At 42.3% G+C, this 27,548-nt stretch overlaps 1 protein-coding gene across 4 annotated transcripts in view; it reads left to right on the top strand.

The window, feature by feature from the left end:
• The first annotated feature begins 11,742 nt into the window (after positions 1 to 11,742).
• Positions 11,743 to 27,548, top strand: part of ARID4A (AT-rich interaction domain 4A) — a 50,828-nt gene continuing 35,022 nt past the window's right edge. For all 4 annotated transcript variants that reach the window (XM_075427004.1, XM_075427003.1, XM_075427002.1 and 1 more), the window contains exons 1-5: positions 11,743 to 11,832; positions 12,528 to 12,599; positions 13,870 to 13,980; positions 16,466 to 16,531; positions 17,479 to 17,569. In XM_075427004.1, coding sequence (XP_075283119.1) covers positions 12,594 to 12,599; positions 13,870 to 13,980; positions 16,466 to 16,531; positions 17,479 to 17,569 — 274 coding nt within the window. In that variant the 5' untranslated portion in view covers positions 11,743 to 11,832; positions 12,528 to 12,593. The remainder of the gene's footprint in view (positions 11,833 to 12,527; positions 12,600 to 13,869; positions 13,981 to 16,465; positions 16,532 to 17,478; positions 17,570 to 27,548) is intronic.

The following is a 27,548-nucleotide window of genomic DNA, read 5'->3' as shown; positions in this document are numbered from 1 at the left end:
AGCAGAAGGCAGATGTCCCACAATATGTGAAGAGATGTAGGTAGGAACAGAGCCACCTACGTGCTTACTCAAGTTTAGCTACTTATTAGAGAACATGGCAATCTAAAAAGCTCCTCTGAGGAACCACGCTTTCTGCTTGCTGCGGAAAGGTACATAGTGAAGCCCAATGAGAAGCAATTCAAGAGTCTGTAGAGAGTAGTACATGCAAAGTGCTGCACAGCAGTCATGCCTGTCATGGCAACGTTTAGTTAAACAATACCAAGGTGATTATTACTGTCAGGTTCTTTTCCAAATTAAATCACTAAGAATATAGGCTCAACCTGTTTATAAGAATTGATCTTTATATGTAGGAAGGAAAAAATCTACTATTTCCATTGACTGCAGACAGTAAGGAAGAAAAAAGTGAGCATTAGTAGGTGGGGAAAAATATTTACATTTATTCAGGACAGGGTGGTCAAGGAGGTAAAAAAAGCAGGAAAATACTGCTATTATAGTAGTAAAGTTTCCCTTAACTTCAGAAACAGAAAGCTAGCAGGCTTCTATATGATCTGAAATTAAGCATTGCTCACTTTTAACAAGGCAGCCCAGGGAAGATTTCTAGTCCAGAAGGACTCCGACTTCAGTAGAAAAACTACTGCAGACTCCCCATTATTGCAGCTTTAACCTAGCTGCAGATCCAGCTGGGATAACCAGAGACAACCATGTTGTATTTAACAACTAACTTATTAATTTGAAGCCAGTTACTTAAGAATGCTTAATTATACAGTTGTGTAGTAGCCATTATAATGTTTCACTAATTTAGTCCACATCTGTTAGGCTAACTGCCAACTTTAATGAATTTTGGTACTGAGAATTAGTATTTACTTGTTGCTGTGTCAAACAGTGGAAGTTGAGCAGGGGAAGAAGTCTTTGGCCAAAAAGAAGGAAGCAGCTACTCATGGCAACACTGACCACAAAGACTTAGAAACGCAGTGAGACACAGCATCATTAAACTTTGATTAAATGTTGGAGACCATGGGTTCTTTCTCTAAATATGTAGAGCTCTGAGGCAAATCGCTTGGTGAAAGCTAAGCTCCAGAAGGGCTCAAGCTGGATCTGAGATTATTATTTAAGTGAGGACTAGATCTCTTGCAGAAAGAGCAAAGAATATTAAATCTCAACAAAAAAAGCTTACTTTTAGCAGAGGCTCTGTTTTATGTACAGGACTAGGAAAAACAATTTAGCTGTATTGAAGATACTCCCTCACCCTCCAGTTTTAAACAACATATAGGAGGAAGAGCTGATGTAAGCCCAGAGGCCAACAACTGATCGGGTAGCTGAAACAAAGATTTGAAAGCTTCCACCAGTCCTGGGTGGAGTAATAAGATAAGTAAGAGCTACCACTGTCTGAAGAAACTACGTATGCTCAGAGTCAGAGCTGTAGAAGAGCTGTTTTTTGAGACAAACAATAGCATGTGCTCCTACTTAAATCTTACTACTTTTGAGTAAGCTCACTCTGAGAGCAGCGAGTCTCCTAACATGCCAAGGGAGCAGGGCAGCCCAGCTGGCTGACTCAATTCCAGGCTGCTTGTAGCACGCACAGGCCCAATAGGATAGAGCTGACCGCAGCGGTCTGTGACAGTGACCTCTGACAGCTCCCAGCCTTCAGCAGCGGAGGCAGTCTGCTTTCCTACGAAAGCAGGGCTTGGATCCTCTTCCCTAAAATTAAAAATTTTTTATAATTGCCTTGAAAATGATCAATTATAACTTCTATTTCACACCAAAATGTAAAAATGCATTGCAAGGCTAACAAATGGGCAGGATAAAAGTTTCTGAATCAGAGATTTGAGCAAGAGGTGATTCTTATCATTTTGATTATTTCTGCCCAAAGCACTGGGAAGTTTCAGTTCTGAAGATACCACAAAAGCATAACTAGCCCATACCAAGCAGCACTTCTCGCTTCAGACTCCACAAATAACCTACTTGGTCCAGACTCTGGCCATTTATGGGAATACATAGTAGAGCAGAAAGTCAAATACCCACTTAGAATGCATAACTAGGTCTTGCCATGCTCAAACACTTTAAGCTCAGAGTTTTAGCAGCATATGCTGTTGCTTAAGACCCAAAGCACAGACGTTAACAGAACACCAGAAAGTAAGACTGTATAGACCAACTCATCTCTTAGCTTAAGGTCATCCCTCCACCCAGGAGTATTTTAGAAATACATAGATCCCACGATGATGCAGAAGTAGGCTATACAGCAAGATATTTCCTGTCCCTTTAAGTCTCATACATCCACTGACTGTTACTCAGCACCTGATGAATCACTACTCTGATATTTAATAAGACTGGGTACATCACATTCCTTACTATAATTATGTAGTCAGCAAGTCCACATACAGAAGCCCTGTTAAAGAGAATTAAGAAGGAGATTTATGGTGAACTGCAAGTGACAAAAAAAAAAGCTTCAGCATCTAATTTACATCTCCATGACTGTACCAGAACAGATTTTAGAATATGCAACTGGACTTGCAGGGTTCAAAAATCAAATGTACGCTATCACATCAAGATAATAAATTCTCATTGTCTCTACTACTTTTACATGGCCATAAATTACTGGTTTGGATAATATCTTTATTACAACTGACTAGTACTGCTGATGAAATTATGGTAAGATTGAGCACTGTTAGAAGCTCACAGAAGTAACCCATATGTAAAATTTCCTGTGTGTCAGGATAACCGTAAGGGCCATCTCCAAAACAAATAGTACTAATCTTACACTCCCAGAAGCAACACATTTCAAACAGAATTTGTCTCATGCAGATCTGAAGTATGCCAGGCATTGGGACATTTGTTACTTCCTTCTCATCACCAAAAATAGCTTGATGGCCTGAGGTTAAAAGCCCCACGTGCTGAAAGGGTGACTTTCCATACGAACACAATACTGCTTGGGATGCTATCTGGGTGTATCCTCCAAGTCACCCTTGAGGAATGAGAACTGGAATCACTACACACGCTGTTTTGCAAGTCTCTTCCTTAAGATAAAACCGTAACCATAGAAGGGAACACAAAACAGTCAATTCAACAATGCATCTTAAGCATTTACCAGCTGGAAGATAATCATGACCTTAAAATAAAGCACACTTTCAAGATTCTGCAGAGAAAAATAGTGTTAGTTGTCATGACAATTTTGAGACTGCAATAGCACCAAAAATACAGTACAAAGACTGTTCTCATTTTCTTCCTTCAGTTGCGTATGCCTATAAGACAAGGACTAGCTTTTCCTCCACCCACCAGTTTTTCAAGTTACATGCGGCAAGGAAGTTACTTTTACTTAAAAACTGACAGCTATTTTGAGACACCAACTGCTTGTAACTTTCCATCACAGATCTTGCTGCCTATTAGGTCTAATTACACAGAGTTGCAGAAAACAGGCAGTAGAATAGGTAAGTGTGTAGCCCTACTGCTGCTCCAGTGAATACATTCTAGTATTTAAGAACATGGGATCTGCAACCAAGCTCAAACCAAGTCTCCTACTTCCTACTTGGACTCAGCAACCTCCGTACAGTACTCATCTTCAGTACATTGCTATTAAAGGACTCTGAAGTAGTTGTGTAAAAATGGTTCTTAGAAGTTGCTGTGCCAACCAAAAATGGACAACTAGAATAAAGCAGGCAGCACCATCACATAGTTTATAGTCCAAACAAGTGCATCTAATCCAACACAGGAAAAAGTGAAATCCCTTGAAGTCTCCCCTAAAGACAGTGTAGAACTACCCACTGAAAATACCATTTTAGGCAACATGCTAAGACAAGCCAAGAATTTAAAAAGAACATGGGGTGATTTATCGCTGCATGAAGTTAGATATCATTTGGTGTATGCATTGTCTGCATATCCAAAATAAACTCATTAACATTCCAATTTCAGCAGATTAATAGGAGGTTCAACTACAGTAAATTCACCCAGAAGCCCATACATTTTGAACACACACAAAACCCAAAATTCCATCCAAGTGACACCCAAGGTTTTGGAAGTAAATTCTATCTTGTTCGCAGGGCTTTTAGAAAAGCAGGAATCTGCTACTTTCATTATTTCAGGGAAGGACAGAGAGCTATTACAGCAGACTGCATTAACAGGTGTCACGAGCAGCACAGGAAGCACTAGATGACTTTAACAGAATGCTTATATAAAACTCAGTTTCAGCTCTTAATTCTAGGTGTTTCCACTGTCTACAAAGCACACCACTGGAGAGGTTACTTTTCCCAAATACTTTTCCTATATACATCAGCAATAGAAAAAATCCGAAATACTGTTTTAGGAGGCAGAATCACAGTGTAGTTTGATGTGTTTCTTGTCAGCTGGCTGAACAAGCAACTACTTCCCCCAGCCAAATGCTTGTTTCTATGCTCATAGCAGTTTGTCCCCCATTGTGCTGCTTGCATGGAGGAGATCATTCCCATGCTAATAAAAGATCTTTCACTGATCCAGAATAATTAAACTCTCCAAAAAGACACGTATTTTGTTCTTTCAGAGCTCTGGATGTCACACAAGACAGCTCATTTCAGTGGTTCTGTTTACAGCTGTACTGGTGTGACTAATGAGGTGACAGACTACACAGAAGCACTGCAGGAGAAAGCATATCCCTCCAGGTACAAACCTCCTGCAGACAGTACAGTCTTGGAATTAATTCACAGGTTAAGTGTGCATGACAGTGTTGATTGGTCACCTAACCCCCTGGCCACCTGGAAATTAGCTACCTGTAATAAAATCCTTCAAATAATATACACAAATAAAAAGTATCTTCTGAAAAAAGCAGCTAAGCAGGAAAAATTCAGGATTTGATCACTGGCCGAACTGTAGATTTTCACTAACAGCATCTACTTTATCTAATAAACCATATTTAATTCAAAACATTGAGGGCATTAATACTTTTAAAAAAGAATCAATACTGACCAACTGCAGTCTTGTTACCTGAGGGTGAAAAGTAAATTAACCCTAAATGTTTAAAGTAATTTGGACAAGCAAAAGCCTAGAAGACAGGCCACGTAACCACTGCCTTCACAAGCTTTTTTTTGCTGAGCAGCCATGCTTTGCAGTAGTTCTTGCTTCTTTGTGCTAGGCTGCATACTGTTAGTGGCATACACATTGCTTTCTGGAGATGAGTTACAAGGAATAACCGTGCATCCACAGTGCCAGTTCTGCTGGATCACGTTGCTCTGCAACACGCATCTCCAACAATCCATCATTTTCATCAGTGGCTCATCAGTGCTGACAAGCTGCAGTGGCACCTATGCTGGCAGGTGGTCCACATCCAAGGACTCGCCATCAGTACTGGAACCCTAATTTTTATCTCTACAAGTATGGAAGGATATATTTTTTAGTAAAAATCCAAGCCTCTTGCCACTGTCTGAAAAAGCCTGCGTACATGAGAACATAGCTCTAACAGTTTTATTTCCTTCTTGCACTTTCTAACATGGCTACTTCTGCAGCAAGAAGTTTTATCAGGAAGAAAAAAAAAAAAATCAAAAAGCCTTCCAAGATATAAACTAGCAACAGATAGCATAAGCAAGGAAGATGCTTCCTTCAGACTGGCCATGCCAGATCACTCAAAACTACTGCTGCAGAACAAGAAAACCCTGAATCTACTAACACAGGTATTGAGAAATTAATCCACCTCGAGTTAGTGCTCTTTGCCAAAGTGAAACAACAGCTTATTTCAGCTCTCCAACGTCACATCAATCGACATCTTCGACATGGACAGCATTCGACACCTATTCAGTACGCACATCCTCCCAGTCTGCCACCACAAGAGGCTGAAAGAGTGACCGCACTGTTGCTCCAAAGTAGGTATCGGAAGTTAAGCGTTTAAGGAGGAATTCCTTCTATTTCAGAAGTTTAACTTAGAAGATCGCAGAAGGTTCTTCAAATAAAACATGGACCCTCATTTAACTGTTAAAAACTTTAAAGACTTTTTCTCCTGTTAGTTTTCACAGCAATGAAATACGTAATTGCCACTCCCCAAAACACATGGGGTTTGCATTCAAGTTTCACCCTGTGTGTTTGATTTAGCTGGGAGGTTACTCAAGCAGTAGCACTTATACACAAGATTTGACCCTGTTAGGAAGAATACAGACTATTTAGAGATCCAGATGTAAGTTTAAATGTTTTCAATTTAAGTTTATTCACAAACACTAAAACCCTATTTGCTCTGTAGACTGGTGACTGACTATATTTACATAGAAAACCACTTGTCCAATCCTGTAGAAAAACCATCTCCTCTCACCTTGAAAGATCAAAACTTCCACAGATAAAATGTTTACATCGGTAATAACGTCTGCAGCTCAGAAGCCTGGAGAAAATCTGCACGCTGTAGAGATATTTTGGAAGCCAGTTAATGAGTACAGAGAGTTTTAAAAACTAGAGTTTACAATACTGGAATGTCTGATGCACTAACATAGCCCACACATTTATATGCATAGGACACATCTCTAGTACTAATTAGTGTCTTGTGCCTGTCGCAAAAGAAGTTATTTATACGTATGAAACAGAAGGTCTGATTACTCACGACAGGTAGATCTAATCCTTTGCCTTTACTGCTGGCATTCAGAGAAAAACTGTTCTTTTGACAAACGCATGGATGCTCTCCTTCAGCAGTGACGTGAAATAACACTGCCACCCAGAACAGTAACTAAATTCTCATTTGACTTCAAGCATCTACTCCAACTTTTGAAAGACATGCTGATCACCTGATTGCAGATGATATCAACCAAAGTCCTTTACAACATCTAAACTAAAGCTGCTGTACAAGTCGTCAGCTTCTCTGTAGTACTGTGCACTGTTGTTCTGCAAAACCGCACGCTGCCCCAGTGCAGCTATAATAGCCTCATTATTGTCACCAATGTGAACTTCTTGACCTTAGAAATAATACAGGAAATTAAGTGGATTTGTAATCAAACTCTGTATCTTGTATCTTGCATCCTGCTGCTAGGCAACAAAAGAGAAGTTATACATCTATGTTCATATAATTTAACAGCACACGACAAAGCATACAAAAACTGGCTTTAGAATCCAAACTTAAGTAAACCCTGGCAATGGGCACCGTTCTTCCACAATTACTAAATTAGCTAATGTTAACATTTGATACAAATACGTTAGCGATCATAATAGAAAATTACATGCCAGAAAGAATAAAAATAGTCTCATACAACACAGCTCTTATTCTGTCCAAACACAAGTTTACCAAATCAGTCTCAAAAAAAGGAACATTTTAAGTCTGGAATTAAGAGATTGCACGATGCACGCCAAGACACCCCCACACAGCTACCAGGCTAGGGTGAAAGCAGCAGTTACGTCAGCTGAGAACTCAACCTCTTCCCTTGGTGCTAGGCTGCAAATACCACAGATCAGGTAATGCATCACCGATCTCTGCACACGTTTTGTAACACACAGGACTGTGGTTAACAACTGCAGCCACAAAGCGTAACAAAGTCTGGACATAGTTTTTTCAGTAAAAATGGCACTACTTCTCCCAGGAGATCTCTGAATCCGCTAGCAAGAGCTACTCTACTTTGACAAGCTGAGCACATAACATCATTTTACTCGTGTTACTGGAAAAAGCAACTACAAAGCGAGTATTACTCTTAGCTGCAGAACTGACAGGAAACTCAATTACCAGATTTCTCTCACACACAAGTGTTGTAAATATTTTTAACGTTATTCATATCCAGAAGAGATACTGCACTGCTGCAAAACACACCCACACCAGATTCAAGACATCACTACTCAGCTTCAGTGGATATAACACACTAATTCAGGCTTCCTAACGTTTGCTAAACTTTGCATCTTCTCCAGCAGCAACGCTCACAATGAAATGATGAGAAACAGCATGCACAGTCATGTCTGAATAACTAAATATCCATTTTCCTGAATATGGGGACAGGAACATGGCAGAGCTGGGCAAACTGTAGGTAAGTGTTTAGCATTACCAGGTGGCTTTGTTTGGGGTCTTTTTTTTTTTTCTCTCTCTCACACACAATAATAAATATTAAGGAACTTCTTGCTGATAGTTGACAGTAAAACACATTTTTCTCCATGACTAGGAAAGGTTTGACCTTTCATTTTCATAAACCAGCTATTACTGACTGAACTTCTCTGTTGCCAACTTCATGTTTAGTGGGTTATTTTCTTTATACCTGCACACTAAGTACTTCACAACTTCACACACTCTTGTCTGAGCAGCTCACGATCCCTCAGGTAACAAAGCTCTATGGGAAGCATACATCTGACCTTCATATGTACAGAAATACAGCAGTTCCACACAGACAGAGGTTCTGGACCGCAAGGCAGATGCTTGCTCAACCACCACTGGAAAAATGCTGCCTGCTTACTTACAGAATAGAAACACCAAGGGGAATAGCATTTAAAAAAAGGAGAACTAAACACTTAAATAAAAGCAGCTACAAGTCTCCTGAACATCTGCAGTCTGACAAAGTAGCATAGTATTTCATTACACACAAAGCAGCTCAGTGTTGGAAAAAGAATCAGTATTTCTAATATTTCTAAAATAGTTTGGCTATAATGGTGTGTGCATTCCAAGTTCTTTTATCTGCCTGTAAACGCAGTACGTCAAAGCGATATGTGAATACAGAACAGAATTACATCATCTTATTTGTCCCAGAAATCTCTCTTCTGAAGGAAGCCAAATGATAGAACTGCTGAACGTATCTGGTTGCTACTTATCCTGCTATTCTTATAAAGAATGCTGTAAGAGTGCCACGTATATGGAAGACTTTGGGCAAAATTTCTGTACACTGTGTGACTAATAGACAGAAGACATTTTAAAATACATTTTTACTTGCAGACATCACCTAAGCTCTAGAATTACACATGATCAAAGACTAGTGTCATGCTTGCAGCACCTTGATGCTTTTAAGTTTTCAAATGAAGAAGCCTTGCACCAGTTTGCACAAGCTAAGACCAAAATGCATATCCCCAGGTGAATCTCCTGTACTGCATCTATGAGACCTTTAGTACTAACAAAGTACACATAATACAAGTACTGCTCCTTTGAACAGTGATGTTACAATGTTTTTTACTTTATAGCATGTATATTTACAGAGAGATTAGATACTAAATGGACTTACTAGGATTGTCTCATGTAGAGCTTCCAAAGTGTTGACTTTGTAAAGGTAACAGAGTGGTTCACAGCACAGAATTCCGCTGCTCATCGCCTCCACTCATTTCAACCATTTCCCTATAAGGGATCACGCTGAGGGACGGGGCACAGCTGCGAGGACCCCATACAGCCAAGCTGCATTGAAGTCTCAGGGCTAGTTAACACCAACGTGCATTTAGAATGTAAAATTTCAGTATCATAGCCTAACTCAGAGTCCTGAAGTTCATATTCCAATGAAAAGTTACTTTAAACCAAAATTAGACCCTTCCACCCGCTTGCCAAAAGCACAGCTTTTTCATTCCATTACACCAGACATCATCCCGAAGCTGCATGAGAATGTTTACGCTCTTTGTTAGCTGCCGAGCTAGACATTCTTAGGTTGCTTTAAATACCATAAAAGAACAAGTCACCTCTCCCGCTAACTGACTGTATACAAGAGTCCTGTTGCTCACGATAGCTAGATGGGTGATGTGCCACGAACTTCCTAAGCACGCCGGCTGTAACAGATACATCCAGGTGGACAGGATTTTTTCCGCTAGAAATCAGAAACAAGACTGATTAGTTTTTTTACAAACTTATTTATTGAATGGTACTATACTTAGTACAGAGATACAAGCCATGCCTCAAAAAAAGCTCACAATCTAAGTCATGATTTGGCCAATACATTCCACAGAGAGACGGGAAGTTCACATTCCAAGCGAATTTTTGAAGTTTTGTTAACATTTGGGTTAGATCTAACATATTCTAAACAGTAATCTGCTCTTTCGTTTATCCACTGCACAAAGTGGAACTATAGCACCGAACTGAAGTTCCTCAGCACTAAAAGAAACACCTCGAACCTTTACATATTTCGTATAAATCTTCTAGCATCTTTATATTTACAACCCAGATCCAAACACCCGAACTCTAAAGCGACTCTTCCCCACGTTAGACACCTCACACAGCTAACTCTACACGTGCCTCGTGTGCATGAGGCCTTACGACACCTTCAGAGCTATCTATATCGTCCACCACCGCTCGTAAAACTCCTCAGAGAACTGTCCTTTTGCCTGCTGCTTGCCAAAGCACCAGATTTAATTAAAAAAAATACAAAACTAAAAGAGCAGAACTTACATGGAAACTACAGCTAAACTAACCACCCATTTCTGACAAATTAGCACAACGGATCGCTGAACTGTGCTGACGGGTCCCTCCGCGGCTGCGTCGGATAAAGCTCGGGTACGTCTCGCAGCCGAGGGCGAGCTCATTACCTTGTGGAAAAATAGCGGATCCGCGCTGCATTTAACCACGGAGCAAATCCTACGCAGGAAGCCAAAATGTGAAACTCACGTTAAAAAAAAAAAAGTGTATATCTATATATATAGTTTATTGCAGGCTTCAGTTAGTAGCTGCCGTCCAGCAGCGCCCACGCACAGGGTCGCCGCGGACACCCTGTCTGGTCAGGCTGCAACCCCCAACCCCCCCCCCCGCCGCCCCTCCCCGATTGGGAGCCGACCGCAGCGGGAGGCCCGGCGGCCGCGCCACAACAGCTGGCACCACGAGCAGCGGCGACCAGGCGGCGAGAGCCGGTCCCGTCCCCCTCCCCGGGGACGGGTAACGGCGGGGGACGCGCGGCCGCCCGCCCCGGCGTGAGGGGAGCGCGGCACGGGCGGCGCCTGCAGCCCCTACCTGCAGCCCCGGCGGCGTCTCAGCCCTCCGCGCCAGCGGGCTCCGCGGGGAGAGCAGCGGGGCGCGGCGGGTCCGTGCCTCACCGGGCCCCTCACCGGCGGCTCCTCCGCGCCCTCCCGCCGGGCGCCGCCAGAGGCGGCGCCGCCGCCCCGCCATGGCCGCCGCTTCACTTCCGGGTCCGGCCGGGCCCGGCTCCTGCGCCATCGCCGCTGAGCGGGAGCGACGCGGCCGCCTCCCCCAGCCAGGGCGGGGCACGGGAGGAGGCTCCGCGCCGAGCCCGCTGCCCGCAGCTCTCCCCCACCCCCCGGCGGGAGAGGCGCTGGCCACTCCCGTTCCCTTCCTCCCGCGGCCTAAAATGGGAAAGAGCCGCACACAAAATGGCGCCGGGAAGCTGACCGCGGCGCATGCGCGCTGCCGACTCCCGGCCGCCGCCGCCGCAGGACGCCGTCTCCTCCCCTCTCCCTCCCTCTCGTCCCCGCCCCACCGCGTCTCCAACAGATGGCCCGCGCCAATCAAATCGCGCCGTTCTTCTTCCTGTCCCCCCGATCGTGGCCAATCACCGCGCTCATACCTACATCCGGATCCGGCTCCTACCAATCAGCCGCGGGGGTACGCTGACTTCACTTCAACCTCCACCAATCGACCGCAGCGCCAATCAAAAGTCTCCGTGGCGCTACCTGCGTCGACATCTGGCCAATGCCCTCTGCCCGTCGCCCCTGTGACCAATGGCGGCCCTTGTCCGCGGCGCCCAATCCGGACGGGGCAGGGCCCCCGGGGCGTCAGGAGGGGGCCAATGGGAGCTGGGGCAGGACCGATTCTGCTCAACAGCTTGTTATTGGGCTCGGCGCTGCTGGGGCGCTGCGAGCCCGGGCGGGAGGGGGCGGAGCGGGGCCGCGCTCAGCCGCCGCTCGCGGGGCTGTCGTCGTCTGGGAGGGGGCCGCGGCGCCGGGCAGCGCGGCAGGGCCGGGCAGGGCAGCGCGGGGGCTGCCCGCTTCGCTCCGAGTTTCCAGGTAGGAAGGCGACGAGGGCGGCTCGGTAGCCGCCAACTCTGCCGCCGTCCCGGGGGAGGGAGCGCAGAGCGGCGGCGGCAGCTCCCCCTTCCCCCCCCCCTCCTCCCCGCCTGCCCGCAGCAGCGCGCCCTTCCAGCCCGTGAGGGAGCGGGGACGGGGACTCCCTTCCCCGCCGAACTCCCCCCGGGTCCCCCTCCCCGCGGCTGCCCCGTCCCTTGGCGGCGGGGACCGCCCGCCCGCTCCGGCCCTCCCTCCGCCCTCAGCCCCCTCAGCCGCGCGGCGCCCCCCCTCCGCTCCGACGGCCCCCTCCCCCCCTGCCCCGGGCCGGGAGCGAGAAGTCCGCCCGGCCGGCGGCTGAGGGGGCCGGCGAGGAGGGGCTCGGCGGAGGCGCGTCCGTCCGCGGGCCGCGGAAAGTTGCGAGGGGCGGGGAAGGCGGCGGCAGCGGCGGCGGCGGCTGGCTCCCCCCTCCCGCTTCCACCCCCTCCGTCCCTCCCGGCGCGGAGCTGCCTGTGCGGGGCGGCGGGGTTTCGGCGCGCACCCCCGGGCCCTCGGCCCCGAGGCGAGCAGGGAGCAATGGCGACGTGACACACCGAGGGGCCGGCGGGCGGGAAGCGGCGGGGCCGGGGCCGGGGCGGGCGGCGGGGCCCCCGCGGAGGAGACCCACGCTCACCCCGCCCCCGCTTCTCGTTCCGCAGTGCTTTCCCGTGTGCTCGCCGGGAGGAGAAGCCTCGGAGCTGGAAGCCCTCACGTAACCTCCGAAGATGAAGGTAGGCTGGGCCGGGGAGCGGCTCCCCCGCCCTCCCCGGGGCGAGTTCGTTTTCCGCCGCCGGTCTCGGGCCCGGTCCGGCTCCCCGGGGCGGGCGGGCCCGGCTCTCTCCGCCCGGCAGCGGGAGCCTGGAAATCCGGGGCGCCTTGGAGTTGTCGTCGTCCTTCGGGCCACTGTCGCCCAGCGCTTCCTGCATCGGCAGCTGCTCACGCAAGTTTGCAAAACCGCGGCTTTTGTCCCGCCTGAGCCGCTGCCGGGGTTTTTTTTCCAGTACAAAGGCTCAGCAAATTGCAGTAGAATTCATGAAAGGGAGGAAAAAAAACTTTTTTTTTTTCTTTTGCCTTCAGAGTTGAAGAAATAATGACAATTTACAAAAAAACAACCACCAAACCCGGTAAAACCCAGTTATTTTAATACTCCGTGCTGGTTTCCTGACTTGATAGACATTTTCAGCCTGGTATTTTTGTCCTTGTCTGTCAGTCGCGACAAGCACGGTAAAGTGAAATGTGGAGTGTTCAGCGCGGTAATTTTGTCCTTGCTTATCAGTCGCTACATGCACGGTAAAGCCAAATGTGGAGTAATAAAGTACAGGCTAAGGAAAACATGATGAGAAATATTTCGCTCTCTGAAAATGCATCAGCAGTTAAGCTTTGATAAGGGCATTTTAGGAGAGAAAAATCCTAGTTAACAGCTGTTTGAATGATTACAGCAGATTTCTCTAGAGGTCCCCTTTCAGTCAGAAGGAAAAAAAATCCTATAGATAGAGTGTTATAGACTTAATTGTAAGTATTGGGATGATAGCAGTCTCAGATGTTTAAAATAATGTGTCCTTGGTTTGCTTATAACTGAAAAAAAGTACAGCTGCCTTTCATACTGCCTTTTTGACAGTTGAAATACTTTCCTTTTGTATGCTGTATAGAAATGACTTGAATTAGTAGCCACTCCTGTATGTTATTCCCCCTTTTATAAGGAGGTGTTCCAAATATCAGTTCAATACCCTGAAAGATATTTCTGGGAGAGTAATGAGGCTGACAAAATTGGGGGGGGATCAATGTCACTGGTAAAACAAAACTTCCTGTAACTTGTTGTTTGGCTGCTTTTTTTTTTTTTCCTTTTAAAGAACAGTCTGCAATTCCGAGTACAGACATCGTTTATCACTTAAAAGTTAACAGGTCTAAAAGTTTAGGTGTGAAATTAAATATGTAATGATGTAGCAGTAAAAAATAAACAAGAAGAACTAAACTTTGCTCTTATGTTTTGTTTCTTAATAGGCAGCAGATGAGCCTGCCTACCTGACAGTGGGAACCGATGTCAGTGCCAAGTACCGCGGTGCCTTCTGTGAGGCAAAGATTAAGACAGTGAAAAGGCTTGTGAAAGTCAAGGTAGTATGCTGTGGTTGTTGCTGGTTTTATTAAAGCATTGTGTTGAAAGGGCTTTCAGAGAAGATCCTTGTCCTGAAGGTTAGATGTTCGTTGTCCCACAACAAAATGGGCTTTTTTACATTTTGGTGTTGGGTTTGGGGTGGTTTTTGTTTGTTTTTTTCTTCTTTTTGTGGAGGAGTGGAAGTTTTCTTATTTTTTCAGGAGGATGCTGGAAGAAGAATGAGCTTTCAGATTACCTGTTCTTGCTACTTCTTTCCTGATCATGGTTGTCTTCTCCTTGTGAATGCATCAGTTTTACAACAGTCAGTTTCGATGTCACAAGTAGAGGATTATGGCTTTACATGACTAATAAGGAATAAGAGCAAACTCTTCAGAAGCAAAAGTTCCATTTCATTCCAGCTGACATTCTCAGTTTTATAGCTCAGAACTTAAGAGGCAATGCCAAAATAAATCAACATATGAGCAAAGAAGATGGCAATAATTAGTTTCTTAGACTGGATTTCAGAAATCTCCAGGACGACATTTGTTAAGTTTTGAGCACCTTGCTGCTGCGTGTAGAACAGCGTGCTTTGGCAGTAGCCGAGTTTCTACGCGTGCATAGTCCTGGAACGTAATATTAATTCACATTCACAGGTCTTATGCCAAAACAACCAAAAAAGAAAGTCTTTATTTCAGTGTTGCAGTACTGTCGTTAATGCTAGTATGGGATAACAAGAAGAAAACATAGTGAAATAAAAGTTAAGAACTCAAAGTAAATACAGAGATTGTTCCTCTGCTTTGTCTTGTCAAAACCTTCCTACTTCCTACTTTCTTGTCTGCTGTCCAGGATATGTAAATAAGGCATTAGTGACCCCAACCCCCCTAACAGATAGAGATGGGAGCTTCTTTTTGTAACTACGCATCTAAGTTTTTGTATGCTTAATGCTGAGATCAAGTAGAACGAGCTGGCAGCCTCTTCAGTTACATATATAGATCATATCACTTTATCAGAGTGCTTTTCATGATCAGAAAAAAAAATCCAGATCGTGGAGTCTTTTCCCCTGTTCTTAATGAGTAGTTTTAGAAATTTGTGATGTTCATTGAAATCTGTGTTACCGAGAAGCTCTGTAGCATGCTGCCCTTCCTGGTCTGCCATCCTCGGTGCTGTATCTGCATCTTTGGTCTGATGGAGTATTTAGGCTGTTAATAGGTGTGAGTTTCTTCTTCTCTTTAGAATCTTATGCTTTATTACTGCAGGATAAGATTTGGAGGTATCTGAGGCTACTTTGACTTGGTGGAAATTCCTGTCACAGTATCTCAATTATACTATCACAATTGAAGTTTTAACAAGCTAAGCCTGATATTGTAATTAAGAGCATGTAGGCACACCCCTGCATGCTTGCCAAGAGTGCAGAGAGTCCAAAAAGTCCAGTAATCTTTTCCTGAGTAGCAGGACAACCTGTATTTATCTTGATGTCGATACAAAATTTTAAATAAAAGTTGCATGAACTGCGTTATTAACCTGAATGTGTGTTAATACCAGTGTTATGTTAGCATGCAACTGGTGTTGCATTTATAAATGCAGCCACAGTGTAGGTAATGGCTGGGGGATGATTGAGGGAGCTGGAAAACTGGATGTCTTTGTAGGTAGAAAGGAAGCTCCTGGAACTTTTGATTCCTGAAAAGAAATAGGAATTTTGTTTTTTTATTTTTTTTTTAATTTTTTTTAGTTTAAACACCATAGGTGGTTTGTTTTTTGTTTTTTTTAAGAAATGGCAGTGAAATAGTTAATAGTGTTGACCTCTAAATACTCATCTTTTATTTTTCTAAACCAAGTCTCTGCAAACTCAGGGATTCAAATTGCGTGGGCTTACGTTCACTCTGTCTTGTCAGTGTTGCCTTCTCAAACATAGAATTGTAAAGGGAGGAGCATAGTTTGCTTACACGGTAACAGATCCTCATTTTCATCACACTTGCAGTGATTCACACCTTTACCGTAAAAACTTTCTCTTGCTCGAGGTAGCAGAAATGGTGGTATTGCGGTCGGTTTGGTGATTTTTTGATACATATTTAATAAAGAGAGATTTTTGGTTTGATTGTAGTTTAGTATTCAATGTTTTGTTAACAAAGTGCTACAGTTAAGTATAGAGACAGAAAAAGCCTGCTTAATCTTTGGATCTGGAAGCTCAGGTCCAGGTGTGTCCTGGATTGCACCAATATCCAAACTCACGTTAAAGCGTATTTTCTTTGCCGTGGAATGGCTGATGTTTGATTTGCCCTGTTCTTTAATTAGGACATTTCGGGTTAAATACTGAAGGTGATACTTGGGGCTTCCTGTGAGTGAAATCATCCACGTCCAGTGTTTTGTATTCAGTAGTGTTGGAGTCCATTTGACTGATGAAGATCTTATTTTCCAAAGTGTAATTATTATAAATACAGTTTCGTATGCTTTTTGTATGCTATTAAAAATAAGTTATATATGTAAATGTTTATGAATATCTTTCAGGTGATCCTGAAGGGGGATAACTCGGCTCAGTTAGTGCAGGATGACCAAGTGAAAGGACCTCTAAGAGTATGTGTATTGCATGCTTTTTTTTTTTTTTGTACACACATAATTGATTTGCAAAATTGTAAATTTTGATGCTGTTTATGTGAGTACCTGTTCTACAGAATGTAAATCAACAGGAGGGGAGACTTACTGCTTTAGATCAGATTAATTCTGAGTAATTAGTCTTAACTCTTGTAGTTTTTGGAGGCTGTTTATGCTTCTCCATGTGATATACTTCATACACAAACAGTTTTGCATGCACAGTGATTTTTTTATCTTCTTAGAAGTAATGAAACTTTGAAACTTCTTATGAGTAATGGAAAACTTGATTGCGAAGCTAAGTTCAAGCCTGTTAGACAACAGTAAATACAGTTGCTCTGACCGCATTTTGAAATAGTTGATGTATTTTATATAAAAATATGTGTGGTTTTGTATTTCTGTATGTAACAGTTGTCTGCTAAAATACATTGCTGCATTGTAAAATACTGAATACGAATGGAGGTCTTTAGAGATGATCATCTTTTTTGTATTTGTCTTTTCTCTGTGGCTACTGCGAGAACACCAATGCGTATTTCAGGCCGCTACTGAAATTCTGATTTAGCTGACAATATAACAGTGTTTAAAGTATAAGAGATAGTAGTCATTGCATGCACATCAGTAATAAAGTAATAATTACTTTGAATATTTATTTCCAATTAACTTTCTGTTATTTCTTGCAATGATGCAAGTCATGCTGAAGCTACAAGTTCTGAGTTTCTTGCTGTTTTACTGTCTACTTGCAGTTCGGCCTTCATGCTTAAGGACCTTTGTTCTTACCAGCTAAGTAACTAAATTTTACAAAGTAACATTTAGCTAAAATGAGCCTTTAAAAAAAGAATTGTGGCTTGCTGGAAGAATGAATGTGGACATGTGTTTTTCTGCTTTACATGGGTCTGGGATTGCATGTGACCTCGAGGTACTCCTTTTTGCAGGTTGGTGCGATGGTTGAAACCAAAATGCCCGATGGATCCTTTCAAGAAGCTGTTATCAGCAAGTTGACAGACGCTAGCTGGTATACTGTAGGTGAGTAGCCACATGCTTGCACTTATGGTCTCTCATGCTTGAACAGTGTATTTCTAATTGAAGGTAATAACATAAGTAATTATATCCTGTATTGTAAGTTCTGAGATACTGGAGGGGACTTTAAGTCTTCGCGGTATGTTTCCTTTTCAGGATAAGAATTATTTGACGTTCAGGCAGGCTGTTGCAAAGGTAATTGCAAGGCTGAACAATCAAATTTTGTTTGGTACAACTTATGTATACTGTTGGCAGTTTCACTCACTGGAATTCAGAATGAATTTGGCAGATTTTAAGACCTAAAACTTGTACTTCTAACTGAAAACTTGTGGCATGCAATGAATGACTGAACTGCAAACCTTCTTTCACTAAACGCTGTCTTGTACACAAGAAAAACATTGGTAGTAGCACTGTGCGTTCTGAAGTCATTCCTCTGTTTTGTGTAGAGTTGAGGGTCGCGTTTCTATGTAACAATAGAAGAAAGGATTTATTTTTAAAATAAAAAGAATCGATACATCGCATCTTAGAAAGAAAAGAGGGGTGTTCATTTATAACATGAATAAGTGTTTTCTTTAAAATAACTTTCAAATAATGATTATGTCTAAAGTGAAATAGAAAACTACTTTGCTTGTCATGTTGGAGGCTCACGCTCTTTTCAGTTGTTGAAATGCAAACCTCAGAATGCAGCGTCAGCGAAATTTCAGTGTTGAACAAGAATTCATTGCAAGATAGATGTCTTTATTTTGAATAATTGGAATTGCTTGTTCTGATCTCTAGATTTTTCTGAAACAGCTTTAACAGTAGAATGACAAAACCCAGGAACATGCAAGTAATTCTAGATAAGCTAATAAAAACCCACAGTATTTGAATCAAAGAGCTTTGCAAGCACCTTTCTTTTTTTGCACAACTTTTTTACAGCAATGGAGTATTACATTCACTAATAGTAGCATGGAGGGAACGTGCTCCTCTTAATTGTCCTGTACGTGCTACTTTTCTGCGTTGCTTTTGAGATTGATGCTCGCGAATTTTAACTGTTAGTTTCTTACTAGCTGCCTTGTGTGGTGAACATATTCAACTTTACTTCATATTCTTCCATCCTCTTTGGAGGAGTCCTGTATCACACGAGGTGTCAATTGTTTTGGTTTATTAACCCCTTCTTTCAAGATATAGAAAGATGATGTTCAGAGTAATCCAGCTTTTCCATTGTAATAGGTGAGGTTATATAGTCTTTGGTGGGATCAGGATAAGGCCCTCACTGCAATTAATTGGGAAGGTTTTATCACTTTATGACGATTGTTACTGCATGCTTTAGTTGTAAGCCAGTTGACAAAGTTCACTGCTCTTTGCATTTTTCTTCAAGATTATAACATTGCTGTAAAATTGTAGATTTAGGTGTAAAACTGTAGTGAATGTCAGGCCAGAAAGGAAAGGCTGGATTATTTTGGAGTGCAGAATGTTTGAAGTCTACTGGTGTGGTACTGTGAAGTGACATACTTAGCGAAGAACACTGGACCTTCAGCTTTGCGTTATATTGACTTAGGCGTTCACCATTCTGGTACAGATAAGAAACATAGTCTTGCACTAAGAAGTTCGTGGTTTATGAACTGGTGTTTCCATTTTGAAACTCTTACTTATTTTAGCTTTAAAGTAGCATTTTTAGCTAATTCTGTTTGAATGTGCACCAGAAGACTTACATCAGTAAACCAACCCTACATATTCCTGCTTGAGTGATTAAAAAAGGCTTTGAGATATTAATTGATATGAAGAGAAAAATTTGTTTGCTTTGCATTTGACGGGTGAACTTTAAATCCCCTGTTTTGGGGGTGAGTTTTGTCCGTTTTCTTACCTTTTTTTCTTTTTTTTCTTTTGAGCAATACGCTTCTGCCAAACATCTTCACTTGATGAGCAGATAATATGAACTGTGCATACATGCTCTGCCGTGTATTAGTGGATTGTTGTTTAGATTTAACAAGTTGTTGAACTCTGCACAGTAACGTAATGGATAAATCATGCATGCCATGATTTTTACTTTGTACATTTATTAAAGTGCATTTCCTCAGAAACTTGAACTAATGGATTAGTTTATTATTGTATTTTTCTTTCCCGAATAAATATTTCTGGATAGGCAGAATAGAGAGCATAAACTTGGATGTTTTCCATATGCAAATGTATTAAGACTGCTAGGATTTTGTGATAATTTGGAGCGTGGGGGATTTAAGTAGTCGTATGGCAAGTTAACATGCAGTACTGTAATGTGGCAGATAGAGTACGTATACCTGTGACTATGGCAGTACAATTGTAACACGCTGGAATTGTATTTAGATCTTATGGACGTTTTTGTGAGTTCTATGTCGTGGCATGCTTATTGGTGTTGAAAGCACTGGTAACATTGACCAAAGTAATCAGATCATGAAGTATGTGTCTTTGAAAAAATGGTTATTTTGCTTTTAAAATTGGGGAAATGCGCCAGGTTGGGTACAGAAACACGGAGGTGTGAAAAATAAGCCTTATCTTTGGCCTGCTGCTTCCATTGTATCTTTGTAGAAAGTTTTGGGTAGATATTAGGTGCATGTTCATATTGCTGTGAAGCAGAGTTGAACTGGTTCCTTTTTAAGAGAGGGTGGGCCCTGCTACTTGACAGTCTTACTGACTGGTTCCATCAAAGGTAGAGAGCTGGGAGGGAAGTGGGGTAAAGAGCCTTCAAGTTTCTACAGTGTCTGCCTGAATGTGATCAGGCTTGAGATGGAAAGCACGAGGGGAGGCTTGTGTTTCAGTAGTACGTGCTTTTCCTCTATGATTTATTTTCTGTTTTATGTAGCATCTGTTTCTCAGTGATCTAAAAGTAGACTGATATGGATAGGGAAACCAGTAATACATGCCAACAAACATTTTTGAAGTATTCAGTCAAGTATCTAAAAAATGCACCAAAACAAACTGCATGCATGTCTAGTGAGAAGTAAAGAAGTTCACCTTTGCAATTCAGGTTCTCTATTTCAGATAGTTATCTAAAGAAGAAAAAAAGGCAGTTGAAACAACTTTGCTTTGTTCAGTAAGGTGAACCAGTAGAAATTCTGTGCTGAATTTGCTGTAGCAGGCTACTTTGCCGCCAACATAATGGAAGAGCCACAAAGATGATCAGTTAATCTACTTTAGCAGTATCTCCTGTCTGTTACTGGTGTTCATGTACCCAAAATAAAAAATAATTCATTGTAGCTGCCATGGAGTCACTTTTTCACCTATTTTTACATAATAATGATGTTAGTGTAGCCATTTAGTCATACTGAAATTTTCAGCTGTGATTTGGAAATACTTTTGAAATCGCCTTTGAAATTCAGCTTTTCAGTATAAGTAGGGGAAGAAACAAAAACTCTTTGGAGTGAAAGTTTAACAATGTCTGTAAAATGCCATTGCACGGGTTAGCCCTCTCATCTGCCTAATTGCATGTAAGGTGAGATGACCGTGATAGCTGTTTAAGTTCTTTGGCTAATAAATGGCTCAGCTGAATGTTTTATTCTTTAAAATGAACTTGTTTAAAATTAATTTATAAATTTTGAAGTGCTGCATTGATGCTTTTGAAGTGCTGAATGTATTGCTAGGTGATAATTGCATATCACCAGAATGGTCTATGAGATCCACTTGCAGCTGAGCCTTGTCTGAATTATGGCTTGCTTAGCGTACCATCTGCCTTATTCTCTGTAAACTTGTAAAATGCTTCAGGTCGATACTGAAATAATGTCTGAGGTGACTAAAAATCCAAAACAAAACCCAGGCCACACCTTACAAAGTGCATAGTTGTATTCTCCTTCTTTCAAATTCTCTGGAATCTTACAAATATTAACAGAATTTTAGAAAACAGAAATCCTTATGTATATGTTCTTTAAGGAAACACTTTTTTATCACTTCTGTGCAGAACTAGAAGCAATGTAATGTCTATATAAAAGTGAGAAACAGTATTTCAGTTGAGCAAGCATCCAAACAGTTGATGTTAGAATGGCCATTTTTATTTCTCCATCAAAATGAAAGCGTCATCTCTCTCTTGACAAAACTCAGGTCAATAATCTGTATGTGCTTAGATCTCTTGTTAAATGTATGCAATTTAATCGTATGTACAACTTTAAACAAAAGAGAAAAATACGTTGAGCCTTGTGCCTTGTATTTTGCTAGATAAAATAATGGAAAAGTTTTCCTAGAGAGAAAGAGAAAACAGGTATTAACTTCCAGTAATTTTTCCTCTGAAATGAGTAGGAAATAGGAAGAAAAAACCCAAAACAGTGAGAGGCATATGCAGTTTCTAGCAGACCTTGCTGTCAACAGTAGGGCATTATATACTCGAAAAGAGTGAAAGGGAGTATAAATTTTTATTTTTTGAGGATTATGGCTTTGAGGCTTCATCTAGTCCTTTCACATAAGAGAAGACAGTCTTTTTTCTCCTTTTAAAAGTTACCATGAAATGGCAGAATATTCTAACATAAATAGTAAAGAATTTTTTTTCTTTTCTCCTCGTTCTTTTCAACCCTGCATGAGTCTGCAAAGCCAGTAGAGTTTTTCCTTTACGGCTCTAGTACCGTGTTGTACATCAACATGGCCCAATTTTGGCTCTGCTGTGAGCCAGACACCACTTCTGAGACACCTCTGTGAGCCCCATACCTCTGCACCAGCCTCATGTGATGGTAGTTCCTTCTCCCGAGTAGTCACGGTGGCAGTTTGCAGGGAATGCTGCATGAGTATGTGCTGGGAGGAGCTGGATGTTGAATGCTTGGTCTTGTGCAAGTGAAGTTTTGGGCAGTCCGCTGGAGTTGTTCTGGAAAAGAAGTGTAGTCTCAGCCACCAGCTGCATCGCTCTGCCGTACCGCATTTAGGAGGGCAAGGGACAGAAACAAAAGGTATTAAGTATCGGGTTGTAGTCCTTGTTCCTGTTGCGTGGGGTTTGACAATTCCTGTTCATAATTGTGAGAATGTTGAGCAGAAGATGAACTAACAGAGATGTCTTAGGACTTTGAGGGGCAGGGTTGGTAACAGGAGCTATTTTTAATCACACTTTCCTATTTTAAAAAAAGTTTTCTGATGCTCTTTGGAGATATCTGTGCTAACAGGAAAAATTGACTTGGTCCTGGCTCTGCCACAATTTTAAGCTTCTAACGTGTCTTACGCCTGCATGAAGGGCGACAAAAGCTATCAGGGCCATCACAGTGAGCTGATTTCGTCCATGCCGGAGGCTTGTCAGTTTGTCTTTTTAGAACTTGAACAGCACACATTTTGTAGTGTGTGCAAGGCGCTAGTCACGTTTGTGTGGCTGGTTTGACCAGTTCTTCCCAGCATCCGGTTGAGTTCCACATCCCAGAAGCATCACTTCATCTTCTGGCTGTGCATGTGTCATCTGAGAAGCCAAAACCACAAGTGTGGCAGACAGACTGTCCAGTTGCCCCTCTTCACTGGTGCTCTGTACCACCCTGACTCACCAGAAGTTTGTTCTTTCATCTTCAAAATGTTGCTTGGGTGGGTTTTTAGGAAACCCTGTATTTGCTTGGAGCCCTTACATGGGATGTGTTGTTGTTTAAGTGCACCTCTGGTACACAGCAACTGTGCAGTAGCCGAGTTGGTTGCTTTCTGGAGAATCTAGAAAAAAAGAATAGCACCACATTTTGTACTTCTGTGTGTTTAGGCAATGTGCAGATACAGGAGCAGATGCGATAGTGAAAACGTGTATTAGCTGGACCTTGTTACAACTCTGCTGGGTAGAGCCTGTGGTTATAAACCCACTCTTGCTACAATGTGGACTGAGTGCTAAAAAAATAAAAAATTGAGTACAAGCAATATTGTAGGGAAAGCAAGGAGGCAGATTTTTTTCCTTTAATCTCTTTATATGCAACAATACTAAGATTACTGTAACATCTCAGAAAAAGCAGTTTCAGACACTGTTTTCTTGTTAGTAAAGTGATAGTCCTCTATGAGTACACTCAAAGGTTGCAATTAAGTATTTTTAGGGATATCATAGAACAGAATCATAAATAGATTTGGGTTGGAAAGGACCTTTAAAGGTCATCTAGCCCAATCCGCCCCCCTTAATCACTTCAAGGACAAACTAAAACTTTCTTTGACCACGTAACAGTTTTTAGATGTGTAAGAAATTGTCTGCTCATCCTACAGCGGATTTTGTTGTGGACATGTGCACCTGCAAGTGACAGCATGGCTGCACAGCTCGGAGCAAGCCAGCAGCTTTGCAGAAAAACAAAATACAGAATCGTTGAATGGTTTGGGTTGGACGGGACCTTACAGATCACACAGTCCCACCCCCTTGCCATGGGCAGGGACCCCTTCCACCAGAGCAGGGTGCTCAAAGCCCCGTCCAACCCGACCTTGAACCCTGTCAGGGAGGGAGCAGCCACAGCTTCTCTGGGCAGCCTGGGCCAGGGCCTTTCCTGTCCAGGTCTGTGCTGTGCTGGCGGCTCCAGAGCTGGACACAGGACTCATAGGGGGTCTCACCAGAGCGGAGCAGAGGGGCAGAATCGCTGTATTTCATATACATTTTTGTAGAGGAACTTCTGAAGCTCATTTTGAAATGATTTTTTTAACAAAAGAGAGAGTTCTGTGGTCGCTCCAGTAGCACAGTGCACTGTAGTATCTTGCTCTTAAGCCCTCTTACAGTGATGAATCAGTAGTTAGTACAGTCCTTGTCTTCAAGGTTGTTCAACAAGTACTGCGTGACTCTTGGTACTTTCTGTATTGTTTCCACAGCTGAAAAACAAAAATCTGCAAAACTTGCCCACGTTGATTGAGGCATTCGTAGATAGCATCTCTGATAGCTCACAGATTACTACTTTGTCAGGCGGATAGTGAAAATAATCAAGTGTGCATAGTGACACTGGAGCAGTTTTTACTTGTTGGTATGTACTTTCATTGTCTCAGTGGATTCAAAAGTTTCCGAATGGGGTGAGGAATGAGAAAAAAGGTTTACTTGCTGTGCAGTGTAGAACCGCTCCTCCTTTGGGCAGCAACAGTAACATAACTTTTTGAAGTTAGCAAGCAGATGGAGCCTTGGGGGTTGTTTTTCCTATTCACTTGCCTGTTACAGGACAGCCTTGTTCTGGTAACACTGATTGCTCTGTGTGTAAGTAATATCGTAACTATTACGAGGAGGTTATCGCTGGTGTCCTGCTATGTTCTCCTTTTCTTCTTTTTTTTTATTTTTTTTTTTAAATCTAAAGGATATCTATCAACAAAATGTAGTTAAACTGATCTGCAATATTTTGTGGCAAGTTTCTTCACAGTTCCTAAAAATTATCATGTTCAATCGGCTTGTTAATATTTCTTATGTAAGTAAATCAGAACTGATGTTGAAACAGCGTTTTTGTGAGGACAGAGTTAGTATTGTTTTCGTTAGCGGCATATACAGGCCTGGTACAGACAGGGAATGGAAGATACCTGCACATCAATAGCAAGTTGAAAGTGGCACTGTTTAATGCATTTTTGAAGTATTAACCTTTGATTGAAGGAATTTTTTTCTAACCTTTGGGAAGAAGTGCATTGATTTCCACTGGGAAGCTTTGTTTTTCTTTCTCTGTCATAGCTTTGGCTTGCCTAGGCTTCCACAAACATAAAAAAAATCAATTCTGTTTCTTTCCTGTTATTATCAACAAGATTCGGATGCAACAAAATTCTGAAAACTTCCATTTTGTTTCCACTGTTTAAATAGGCTGTGTGTGGAGCGTACTGAAGTCCATTCTTGGGACTAGAACAAGCTTTATAACAGAGACTTTCTCCAGGTTGTGCTGTAATCTTTTTTCCCCTTCTGTCACTGTTCGTCATTTTCCCCTTCTGTCGTGTTTGTCAGTAAGCAGTGTATTTGGAAGAAAGGCCTCTGGCCAGCAGAAACGTTGCTTTTCTTTCTGTCATTCCTACTTTGTTGTATTGTCTTTTAAATAGTAGTATATAGGTTCCTGGCTAATATGTATCAGTCTTTTTCCAGAAGTATTTACTGAAGTAGTCAGCTGGTACATGGTGGTTCCCCAACAAGTACATGCCCACTACAAGATTAGGCAATGGTAGTACCTCAAAGGGCTTCTGCTTTTTCGTGTTTGTTTCTTTGGAAGGACAGGATTGTCAGTTCCTCTTCTAAGATAAATGTTCTGGCACTGTAAATGCATCGTTTGATGACTATCTGACGTGTATGGGGAGGTAGCTCCCTCTCTTCCATCCCCATTTCCTTCCCTCTTTAACACAACTGATACTGTTCAGTAAATTCTTTCTTGTGGAATACAGCCTCTAGAATTTCTGCGTTTGGAGTTGTAACAATAACCTATTTAAGGAATGATAAAGTAATTAATGCAATTTATTCAACATTACCAGTTTTTAATTTGTCTGTTAGTAATAGGCAATTTAACTAGAGTTAAACAGTCATACTTCTGGATGAGGTTAAAAAGAGGAATAAATTTGCATCTTAGAGGGTATTAAGCTCTTCTGACAGGACTGCTGTCATAGTATCAAAGTATTGCATAGCCAAAAACCGTGAAATCTGCCCTACTGCTTATGTTTATGAAATCTTTAATATATGATACTGTACATTGAAAAGACATTCTAGGACTAGCATCAAAAAGCCACACATAGGATGGCAGTAACATGAGCAGGGAGGGTTAGAAATACATGATCTGTAAGGTCCCATCCAACCCAAACCATTCAACGATTCTATATTTTGTTGTTCTGCAAAGCTGCTGGCTTGCTCCGAGCTGTGCAGCCGTGCTGTCACCTGCAGGTGCTGTTGCAAACTTCCACAACATAAACCGCTGTAGAATGAACAGACAATTTCTTACACATCTAAAAATTCTTACGTGGTCAAAGAAAGTTTTAGTTTATCCCTGAAGCAAGTAAATGAGTTTGCAAGACCAAAAGTATTAGTGCTCTCTGTTTCTGCTCCTCATGGTCCTGCCTCTGTCCCTACTGGTCCCCATCAAGATAGAAAATGTAACTGTCACTTTTCTGTTTATCATTTAAAAAAGGCAAAATCTTTGTAAGTAATGATAATTCTATGGTATTTTCTTCTGTGTAACAACACTTAGTTTTTGTTATTGAGAATTCTGTTGTGATTGTCTAAAAGCAGTTTCTGTAGACGATGATTATCAGAGCAGCATGTAGACGATGATCATCAGAGCAGCTGATGTCTCTAGGCATAACCACCCACAGGCTTGAAAAACATTTTCTAGTTTTGTCATTTGTGCGTGTGTCTATGTATTTACATATACTTGTGTGAGACTCTCGGGGGTTGGATATGTTCACTCTATCCATTCTTTTCACCTGAATGAGGGGTGACAGGGCAGGAAACATGAGTCGTGGAAGATAATTACCAAGGTAAAATGGAACACACTGGACGTGATTACTTTGAAAGAATGGCACACTCTTACACTCTGCCGTGCATTTCCTTTGCCCCAGGGGGGACACTTTCATATGGCTCCTGAACAGAGGTATTGTCCTACAGTTTTATTTCATGCTTAGGCCAATTCCTTGGCCTGCTGCAGTTAACAAAGGAGGTCTGAGAATTTGTGCTTCTCCACCTTCATTTCCTGAAGTCGTGTGATAACTACCTCTCATATGAAAGAAAGTACTCTACAGTTTTGGAAAGAGTGGCTTTCCTTTTAGGGGCAGGAGAGGGGTTTTGGAAGGGGCTTTGAGGTTTTTTAGTTTTCCTTTTTGTAGTCCACCTGTTTCAGTTTCGGAGAATGTAGAGTTGCCTAGCACTTTTTCCCTGTACGGCAAGGGACAAGCAGCTTCTGTAGAACAGGCCACCTGTGTAGCTTCAACTAGAGAAAATGGAGAGAAATGGCAGGAGAAGACTTGTGGGAAGAGGGCTGCTTTTGAGGCGTTGGGTAGATTTGTCTTCATTCAGGTGTGAAACTGGGACTAGGACTGAAAGCATGACTGCCAAGCTCTGAAAGCATACTCATGCTTTCATTGTCTCTGGATCTGAGGGGCGATTAGGAAAACTTAATTATTC

Source organism: Opisthocomus hoazin, chromosome 7, assembly GCF_030867145.1.
Source record: "Opisthocomus hoazin isolate bOpiHoa1 chromosome 7, bOpiHoa1.hap1, whole genome shotgun sequence".
Classification (NCBI taxonomy): Eukaryota; Metazoa; Chordata; class Aves; order Opisthocomiformes; family Opisthocomidae; genus Opisthocomus; species Opisthocomus hoazin.
Note: the sequence above shows the minus strand (reverse complement) of the source record. Positions and strands in the feature narration are given on the sequence as shown.